General features: G+C 48.7%; 1 protein-coding gene across 1 annotated transcript in view; it reads right to left on the bottom strand.

Annotated features, from left to right (window-relative positions):
* thsd7aa (thrombospondin, type I, domain containing 7Aa) overlaps positions 1-11016 on the bottom strand; it is a 183295-nt gene that overhangs the window by 80170 nt on the left and 92109 nt on the right. The window contains exons 5-6 of the mRNA XM_056420376.1: positions 6423-6472; positions 512-667 (exon numbers count right to left, since the gene is read on the bottom strand). Coding sequence (XP_056276351.1) covers positions 512-667; positions 6423-6472 — 206 coding nt within the window. The remainder of the gene's footprint in view (positions 1-511; positions 668-6422; positions 6473-11016) is intronic.

The raw sequence follows: 11016 nt of genomic DNA, 5'->3' as shown, positions 1-11016 counted from the left end.
CATGTGAATGGGTGAATGATGTCATGTTTTGTTGAAGAGCTCTGAGTGGTCAGAAGACTAGAACAGATCTCTACAGTACATCTTTATTTATGAAAATCATTCCTTCCCTTTGTTGTTCTCCTTAAATCCTTATTGGTCATTTCTCTACATGAATCCCTCTGTGAGTTACATCTGATCTGGATTATCAGAAATCTTGTCTGTTGATTGTTGTCTTTTTCCCGTCGTCCTGTCTTTCGTGCGTTTTCCTGATCCTGCCTGTTTCGACTCTGCCTGCCTGACCTGAACTCTGATGCTCTGCCTGCCCCTTTTTTGGACCTTGTTGTTTTTTTGGTAAACTTTTGCCTCATTAAAGAGCGCCTTTTGTTATTCATGTTGAGTCCTGCCTGTTTCTCTGCGCATGAGCTCCTGCACCTCGCTACCCGTGACGTCAGGCGTGACATCGGGCGGGCGATGGCGGCGGTCCAGAGACGAGACGAGGCCGATACGAGTCCATCAACCGTTTCCTCCTTACCTTTCTTGGCTGCCTGGTCCTGGCAGTTCTCGAAGGTGCAGGGTCCCCAGGCGCTCCAAGAGGACACCTCGCACTCCACGGGGCAGCTGATGTGGCACAGCTGGGTGGTGTTCGGGGAGATGCTCAGACACAGGTCGTTGTTCATCGGTCGCAACGCTGTGGAGACACAGACGAGGAGGACGTCATCGGGGGAATTAACTTGGGTTATTATCACAGCAAATATGATGCAGAGAAATGAAAGAAACTCGGCTCAACTAACACGAAAACCGAGAATTTGAAGATGTTCTCGTTGTTGAAAACCACGCAAACATTCTTGACCGAGGTATCGCACTCAGAATGAACTCAGGTTGCTAAGATGGTGGAACACTGTTGCTCTGTGCACCGGCAGCTGGGGAATATGAGTTGTAATATGATGTGCATTGGTGAGGGCCAGCAGAACCAACCACAAAGACAGAAAGAAAGACAGAAGTCGGTCTTTTAGGTCTCGACTACCTTCAGAACCCCATATCACAAAGTCACAGATCTTTTCAAACACTCTATCCCCGAAACTCCAATTCTTCAACAACCAGACAAAGTTTCAACGTCTGTGTTCCCTCAGCGGTCTTCGGTGTGTCCCGGTTCTCAGCGGACCTCGTCTCTAAACAGCCGTAGGCGACTCTCGTCAAGGTCGCCGGGCGGATGATTCATTCTCTCCGGGCCACAACGGGACCGGGACTCATTCACATGCAGATTGCCTCCCGCTCTGCCAAAGGTACGTCCTTTCAGAGCGCTGTCCATGTGGAATACTTCTGAGACCAGAGAACGCTCGATAGGTCGAATGCTGCAGTGGGAAAAGGTACCTACACCCATCTACACCCACCTCAGATCATCTTCTAACTAGAACGGGCACTCGGTAGAGCGCATACCATCGCATATCACAAGATTGGGCATTGAATTCTGAACATTTTGGCATTAGTTGCATGCCAATTGGATACAAATTGACCGTGCTATGGTAAAAATAAGATGTTGACCTTTTCATGACATTGACCTTGACCTTTGATCCGATCGATCCCAAAATCGAATCAAATGATCCCCGGATAATAACCAATCATCTCACCAAATTTCATGCGATTCGGTTTAATACTTTTTGAGTTATGCGAGTAACACGCATACAAATAAATAAATACACGGCGATCAAAACATAACCTTCCGCATTTTCAATGCGTTGGTAATTTGGAACATCCTTTGATGTGTACGTGTCTTCACTGTCGCTTAACACATGGATGTATGTGGAGAGCAGCTCTAATGTGAAGTGGTTGATAGATGGGACAGAAGAGCTCCCAACGGGTCGTTGCATTGGGCCTGCAGTTTGGGCAGAAGCACTAACATGGGTCACATCACATATGTCACCGTATCACATCGGGAGTATGTCTGGGTTCCATGTCATCACGAGCAGATGATTATTATAACGGATTTACTTTCTTTCTTTTCCGTATATCTCGTTGCAGATTGCCATTAATTGAACGTAATTGCCTGGTATTAAAATGTGTTTGCGATAATACGTAATGCAATTTGGCGGGGAGGACATGATGATAGTCACAGGACTGCAAAGTCAGCAAAAATCTCCCCAAATGAAACTTTAAAAGCCACCTCCTGTCACATGTTCTCACACCGCCGCCGTGAACCTTCAGCACAACATTATGACTGCACCCGGACCTTCAGGTCATGAACCATTTCCGTCACCCCCACTGAGACTGGCACAGCTGTGTGGACGGTATAAGGACTGTCATGTGACTGGCTGAGAAGACAGTGATGAATTACCCTCCTCTGGATATTCCATTACACCCTATACATGCTATACTGCGTGTCTGCTGCGCTCCATTGGACCTGCATGCAGAGCACTCTGCAAGGGTTTTGCAATTATCCTCTAGTTGAATAGATCATACTTTAAGGACCTTTAGGAACGAACCAATGACAAACATGGATTGTGTGAAGCCGGGCGGTTCTTCCCTGGGATGGAGAGGACAGCGCCACATCCTCGAGACACCGAGGAAACGTCCACGCCATCGCGTGAGACCTGCTCATGAGAGGAGTGGAAGCTGGAGGAGATGCTCTGGGCTTCATGCTGAGTTCAGCACATCGACATATGCTCATCATAATGACATAAGAACCTCAAAACCAATCAACCAATCAGTGCTGCTGAATGCACCCTGGCCCTAGATTTTCTGTCGGATTGATGGAATTTCATTTATCATTCAACTGTATTTCGGAATAGGCCTCATGTCAACACAATACAACTTTAGATATTCAGACATGTTTTACTTTACTGAGCATTTCCTGATAGATTGATTTAAAAATAACATCAAATCACTTGGTGAACCCGGAGCTTGTAGACCCGTTGGGGTCTGGAGCCCCGGGGTCCACTATACACATTACACTAGTTAGTGTTAGACACAACATTCAGCTGAGGATGTGCAGCACTCATTTACTAATGTATTCCTCATTTAGTCAGAAGGCCCTGAGAGACGAGTAAAACAGGTGGTGGCAAAACCATTCGGGGCGCGTGAGAGTGGTTTGCCTTCGAGGGTTCGTTATTTTAAAACAGATCATGATATTTTCCTAAAACTAAATAATAATCATCGCTGGAACTGAAGGAGATCATAGTGAGAATGCCCCGGAGGCCCTGAACACCTCGTTTACAGGAGGCTGACGTGTGCGACCACAGTGAGGCCGAAGCATCGAGTTCTCCTCCAGCTGAGACGCTACGTCCACTGGGTACGATCGTGTTGGCAAGTGATGTCAATTCAACCCTTTAAAAACAAGAATAGAGGAGCAACGGTTTAAGTGTCTTGCTCAAGGACAAACGGTCTAGGGCGGTGAGCGGGGATTGAACCACCGCTCCTCTGATTGAATGACACACCTGCTACCCACTGAGCGACAGCGTTAGAACATCAGATCAATAGTTGTTCTCACTCTCGTCTCTGTAGAACCAGAGTTGGTCCAGACGTGACCCGACGATACAACACGGCTTGGTGAGGGTCAATGGAGGTCATCAGAGTCATGACTTTACAAGGAATACTCAAAGGTCTGAAGAACAGTTCAAGTGTCATGGAACCAGCTCCACCTTCAGTCCTGGAGGCACCGTCACCTCATGGAGACTGAAGACTTTCCTCTTGGTGGTCTTATAGTTAGACCTGAACCAGGTTCACCTGGTCTAGACCTAGAGATGCTGCTATAGGCTGAGAGGCTGCTGGGGGACGTTAGGATACACTGAGCACCTCTCTCCTCTAGGATACACTGAGCTCCTCTCTCCTCTAGGATACACTGAGCTCCTCTCTCCTCTAGGATACACTGAGCACCTCTCTCCTCTAGGATACACTGAGCACCTCTCTCCTCTAGGATACACTGAGCACCTCTCTCCTCTAGGATACAGTGAACACCTCTCTCCTCTAGGATACACTGAGCTCCTCTCCTCTAGGAGACACTGAGCACCTCTCTCCTCTAGGATACACTGAGTACCTCTCTCCTCTAGGATACACTGAGCTCCTCTCTCCTCTAGGAGACACTGAGCACCTCTCTCCTCTAGGATACACTGAGCACCTCTCTCCTCTCCTCTCTCCTTATGGACGTTTAGGATACACTGAGCTCCTCTCTCCTCTAGGATACACTGAGCACCTCTCTCCTCTAGGATACACTGAGCTCCTCTCTCCTCTAGGATACACTGAGCACCTCCCTCCTCTAGGATACACTGAGCACCTCCCTCCTCTAGGATACACTGAGCTCTTATCTCCTCTAGGATATACTGAGCTCCTCTCTCCTCTAGGATACACTGAGCACCTCTCTCCTCTAGGATACACTGAGCACCTCTCTGCTCTAGGATACACTGAGCTCCTATCTCCTCTAGGATATACTGAGCTCCTATCTCCTCTAGGATACACTGAGCTCCTCTCTCCTCTAGGATACACTGAGCTCCTCTCTCCTCTAGGAGACACCGAGCTCCTCTCTCCTCTAGGATACACTGAGCACCTCTCTCCTCTAGGAGACACTGAGCACCTCTCTCCTCTAGGATACACTGAGCACCTCTCTCCTCTAGGATACACTGAGCACCTCTCTCCTCTAGGATACAGTGAACACCTCTCTCCTCTAGGAGACACTGACCACCTCTCTCCTCTAGGAGACACTGAGCACCTCTCTCCTCTAGGATACACTGAGCACCTCTCTCCTCTAGGATACACTGAGCTCCTCTCTCCTCTAGGAGACACTGAGCACCTCTCTCCTCTAGGATACACTGAGCACCTCTCTCCTCTCCTCTCTCCTTATGGACATTTAGGATACACTGAGCTCCTCTCTCCTCTAGGATACACTGAGCACCTCTCTCCTCTAGGATACACTGAGCACCTCCCTCCTCTAGGATACACTGAGCACCTCCCTCCTCTAGGATACACTGAGCACCTCTCTCCTCTAGGATACACTGAGCTCCTATCTCCTCTAGGATATACTGAGCTCCTCTCTCCTCTAGGATACACTGGGCACCTCTCTCCTCTAGAATACACTGAGCACCTCTCTGCTCTAGGATACACTGAGCTCCTATCTCCTCTAGGATATACTGAGCTCCTATCTCCTCTAGGATACACTGAGCTCCTCTCTCCTCTAGGATACACTGAGCTCCTCTCTCCTCTAGGAGACACCGAGCTCCTCTCTCCTCTAGGATACACTGAGCTCCTATCTCCTCTAGGATACACTGAGCACCTCTCTCCTCTAGGATACACTGAGCTCCTCTCTCCTCTAGGATACACTGAGCACCTCTCTCCTCTAGGATACACTGAGCTCCTCTCTCCTCTAGGAGACACTGAGCTCCTCTCTCCTCTAGGATACACTGAGCTCCTATCTCCTCTAGGATACACTGAGCACCTCTCTCCTCTAGGATAAACTGAGCACCTCTCTCCTCTACGATACACTGAGCTCCTATCTCCTCTAGGATACACTGAGCATCTCTCTCCTCGAGGAAACACTGAGCACCTCTCTCCTCTAGGATACACTGAGCTCCTCTCTCATCTAGGATACACTGAGCACCTCTCTCCTCTAGGATACACTGAGCACCTCTCTCCTCTAGGATACACTGAGCTCCTCTCTCCTCTAGGATACACTGAGCGCCTCTCTCCTCTATGATACACTGAGCTCTTATCTCCTCTAGGATACACTGAGCACCTCTCTCCTCTAGGATACACTGAGCACCTCTCTCCTCTAGGATACACTGAGCTCCTCTCTCCTCTAGGAGACACTGAGCACCTCTCTCCTCTAGGATACACTGAGCACCTCTCTCCTCTAGGATACACTGAGCACCTCTCTCCTCTAGGATACACTGAGCTCCTCTCTCCTCTAGGAGACACTGAGCACCTCTCTCATCTAGGATTCACTGAGCACCTCTCTCCTCTAGGATACACTGAGCACCTCTCTGCTCTAGGAGACACTGAGCTCCTCTCTCCTCTAGGATACACTGAGCTCCTATGTCCTCTAGGATACACTGAGCACCTCTCTCCTCTAGGATACACTGAGCACCTCTCTGCTCTAGGATACACTGAGCACCTCTCTCCTCTTCTCTCTCTCCTATGGATGAATTTTCATCTCTCCATCGCACATTACTAACTCTGCTTCCTCTCCGGAGTCCTTGTGACGTCACGCCTCATAGGGTCCAATCGACCTGACTATTTCATGGATGTCTATGTGTACAGATTGTAAAGCCCTCTGAGGCAAATTCATAATTTTTGATATTGGGCTAAATAAAATAAACTGAATTGAATTGAATGTCCTTCCAAGTTATATTTTTTTATTATATGTCATTCTGATCTGAACAACCACTCTATCAATCCCTCGAGCCCAACAGTGACGTGTCCACACCTTGGGAAACGGCAGCCAAATGGTCCAGTCCAACACACGAATACGTAGACGATGACCACGCTGTCGGAGAGCTGGCCCTCCTGGCTGTGAACAGGCCGGATCATCGTAGTGGGTTAGGACTTGCGACCATTGGCAAACATGCCAAAGGAGCTGAATCAGATCCTCCAAATAATCTGTGGATGGCTTGAATTCCAGCGTGTCCACGGGTTGTCATGCCAACCGAAGAGACACATTCTTTAAGGGTTGCTTTTCATCCACACGGTTCAGACCTTTTGGAGAGAACTATCCTTTTGTGGTCCTCCCTCCTCGTCCAGCGTGAGCCGCTCCTCAAAGGCTGATGATGGAACACCGAGCGGGTTGAGGTGTCCATGAGCCAGATGGTCTGGTCGTCCCTGAGCGCCGCTTGTAGGAACCACGGGCCACCAGTAACTAGAGTCCCAGGTCCTCCTCAGTCTGGACTCACCGCATCACGGTTTAAGTTTGGCATCGATCGGAATCAAAAGAGTTGAACCAACTTGGAACAACTTAAGCAGCGTTCGCACCAAAAGCAAAATGTTTTCCTCTTTGGCCTCAATATTCGCCCGACGTCGAGTTGCGAGAGCCAATCAGAGTTGAGCTGCTCCTCCGTTGGTGAATCTAACTGCTGCTCTAGTGGAGCTGAAGAGACATTCAGACTAGAGGTGAAGGTCACCGGGCTGTGTGAGCCTACGGGGGATGTCATGTATAAATATATATATATATATATATATATATATTAATGTTATGAACCCAAACGAGGGCGTTAGATGTTGAGACGTTTGTGGGACGTCCTCAACAAGTCTGAAGCAGAACTCGGGGTTAGTTCTTCATGGCGGATGAAGGAGATGATAACTGTTTCCACGGAGTAAAGCCACAGAGATAAGCCCCGCCCCCTCCAGGCCACGCCCCCTCTGAGGTCTGAATGAAGCGAATAAACCACAACTTGTCGTCACAGTCAGAGAGAATGGTTTTCTTCAGGAGGAAATGATGAACTGCTTATGAAATGCAGGAGCATCAGGATGCTCATGATCACATTGTGATGATCAGTGATGCTGCGTGTTGAGAGAGATCCCAGTGAATCCTCCCACTCCAACTGGAACCAGTCGTGGTCTGGGGACTGGCTCCCATTGAGGGGACTGGGAAGGATGTGTGTTGACAGGTATCACTGCCACACTGGGCTGGCCCCGTCTCTCTGGGATCTACTGATTATCCTGGAGAGCTAATGATAAGATTCTATCAGCACACACACACACACACTCACACACACACACACACACACACACACACACAGCTCATCACTTAGCTCTGACTCCTGCAATGAGAGTTCCTGCGGCCTCCATAAGAGCAGTGACCTTTAGTGACCTTTAGGAGCTGTGTGTCAAAGTTCATGTTTAAGGTGGTTTAATATACAGTCTGTCTATAACTGCTGACACCAGAGACAGTAGTGTGTGTCTGTATGTGTGTGTGTGCATGTGTGTCTGTGTGTGTGTGCATGTGTGTCTGTGTGTGTGTCTGTGTCTTTGTCTCTGTGTGTGTGTCTGTGTCTTTGTCTCTGTGTGTGTGTCTGTATGTGTGTGTATGTGTGTGTGTCTGTGTGTGTCTGTGTGTGTGTGTGTCTGTGTGTGTGTGTGTGTGTCTGTGTGTGTGTGTGTATGTATGTGTGTGTGTGTGTGTGTGTGTGTGTGTGTGTGTGTGTGTGTGTGTGTGAGCTATCCACGACAGACACAGCTGAAATAAACACACACCATTCCACTCTCCCGTCATAACCTTTCATTAATGTCTTCCACCCAAACACTCTTAACAATGAGGATGTTACCATGCCGACGGGCCGGCCACTACTTCCTGTGTCACCCTGACTACACTGTCACAGTAAAAGAATCACAGTTATTAAAGTGGTCCACGTGTAATCTGGAAGCTGAAGGATGGGCGTGTGGTGGTGAACTCTGATGTGAGCCATGTCTCAGCTGTAGCTCCGCCTCCAGGCCGGCGTGCTGGTGCTGGATGGGCGTCGGCTTCCGGGCCACTTGTGCTCAGTAATAACAGCAATGTGTTTGTGAGGCTCATATTTCATCTGCTCTCCGCGGGAACATTAGCATATTCATAAAGCTCAGCGCCCTCGATTTAATATGAGGGGGAAACCTCTTTAATACTTCTTCACGGTGGGGGGAGGGGGGGGTCCAAACCCCCTCTATCACTCAGATATGACACATGATGCTGTTTGCCATTGGACCTGATGATAGAACATATGAATGCTGTCCAATAAAGATATTACTGTAGTTCAATGGATCTGAAACTGAAGCTGTGTGTATGATTATATGATATGTCGATGGGTTCAGAGGGTGCATATCTTTTGCTTATGAAAATGTGAGAATAAAAAACAATGAACGAGAACAAAATTGTGAAAGTTCACTTTGGAATCACAAAAGTTAATAATTACATTGAGTTGTGTTTATATTCCATATCTCATCCATGTGGGTCAGTAATAACTGATCTATGCTGCCCAGAGATCAAATGGTGATGAAATCATGTTGGTCATGTGTTGCTGACTTGATGATGATGATGATGATGATGATGATGATGATGATGATGATGATGACGATGTCAGGGGGCGTTAACGCTCCATGATGACGTCACCTGAGTGCAGACAGGTGTGTGTGGCAAGAGAGCGGAACGGACAACTTGTTCATATAAGAACCGCAAGTTAAGAACAGATTTAAGACAAATCTAAGTTTTCCATTCATTTTACTTTAATTGACATTCATGTTGCTGTTCTGCAGTAAAAGAAAGTTCTGAAGTGACACGACGGAAACAATGAGAGGAAACTCATCTCCTTACTCTATCTCTAAGGCTCCTTTAGAGGAAACTCATCTCCTTACTCTATCTCTAAGGCTCCTATAGAGGAAACTCATCTCCTTACTCTATCTCTAAGGCTCCTACAGAGGAAACTCATCTCCTTACTCTATCTCTAAGGCCCCTACAGAGGAAACTCATCTCCTTACTCTCAAGATTCAAGAGATTCAAGATGTTTTATTTGTCACATACACACACAGGGTGTGCAGTGAAATGAAAGTGGCAATGCTCAGCAGGAATGTGCAAGGGCAACAAGTACACACTATTTACAATAAAAAACAACACAATATTTACAGTAAGTGTGTGTGTGTGTGTGTGTGTGTGTGTGTGTGTGTGTGTGCCTAAGAGGGGCAGTTGTGTGGGTCTATGTGGGGGTCCTGGTGAGGTCGGAGTTCACAGTCCTGATGGCCTGAGGAAAGAAACTCCGTCTCAGTCTCTCTGTTCTTGCAGCGTGACTACGGAGGCGCCTGCCTGACCGCAGCAGCTGAAACAGTCTGTTGTTGGGGTGGTGAGGATCCTTCATGATCCTGCCGGCTCTGGTTCTGCACCTCCTGGTGTACAAGTCCTGCAGGGTGGGAGTGTAGTTCAATAGTGCGTTCAGCCGAGCACTACTCTCTGAAACCTTCCTGTCCTGAGCGGAGCAGTTGCCAAACCAGGCTGTGATGCTTCCTGTCAGGACGCTCTCTACAGCTCCAGAGTAGAAGGACTGAAGGATCCTCTGGGAAACTTTAAATTTCCTCAGCTGCCTGAGGTGGTAGGCGCTGCCTTGCCTTTCTCACCAGAGTGTCTGTGTTCGTTGACCATGTCAGATCCTCGGTGATGTGGACTCCCAGGTATTTATACCGCTCACCCTCTCCACAGTAGTCCCGTTAATCCCCAGTGGTGAGTACGTCCTCTGTTGTTGTACCCTCCTAAAGTCCACAATCAGCTCCTTAGTTTTGGTGACATTCATGATGAGGCTGTTGTCCTGGCACCAGAGTGACAGATCAGCAACTTCCTCCAGGTAGGCCTTCTCGTCGTTGTCGGAGATCAGGCCCACCACCACTGTGTCATCCGTAAACTTGATGATGGTGTTGGAGCTGAACCTGGCCACACAGTCATGTGTGTACAGGGAGTACAGTAGGGGGCTGAGGACGCAACCCTGGGGATCCTGTGTTCAGGGTGAGGGGTTTGGAGTGTCTGCCCACCCTGACCACCTGTGGCCTGGCGGTCAGGAAGTCCAGGATCCAAGCACACAGGGGTGTTCAGTCCCAGCTCAATCAGCTTGCCGGCCAGTCTGGAGGGACTATGGTGTTGAAAGCTGAACTATAATCAATGAACAGCAGTCTCACATAGCCCCCTCTGGCTGTCCAGATGAGAGAGTGTGGTGTGCAGTACCTGGGAGACAGTATCATCCGTGGATCTGTTTGGGCGATAAGCAAACTGCAGCGGGTCCATGGAGGAAGGGAGGAAGGCGCAGATGTAGTCCTTTATCAGTCTCTCAGCATTTCATGACCACCGAGGTGAGGGCCACGGTCGGTAGTCATTCATACATGCTGGAGAAGCATTCTTGGGCACAGGGACAATAGTGGATCTCTTGAAGCAGGCGGGGACCACGGACTCAGCCAGGGAGAGGTTGAATATTGTGGTGAACACTGGAGCTAGCTGGTTAGCACAGGTCTTCAGTACTCGCCCAGATATGCCATCTGGACCTGCAGCTTTCCTGGTGTTCACCCTCAACAGAGCCCTCCTCACACTGTGCTCGGTCACAGAGTGTGTGT

This window comes from Pseudoliparis swirei, chromosome 1 (assembly GCF_029220125.1).
Source record: "Pseudoliparis swirei isolate HS2019 ecotype Mariana Trench chromosome 1, NWPU_hadal_v1, whole genome shotgun sequence".
Classification (NCBI taxonomy): domain Eukaryota; kingdom Metazoa; phylum Chordata; class Actinopteri; order Perciformes; family Liparidae; genus Pseudoliparis; species Pseudoliparis swirei.
The sequence above is the reverse complement of the archived record's forward strand: the minus strand, read 5'-3'. Positions and strand labels throughout refer to the sequence as shown.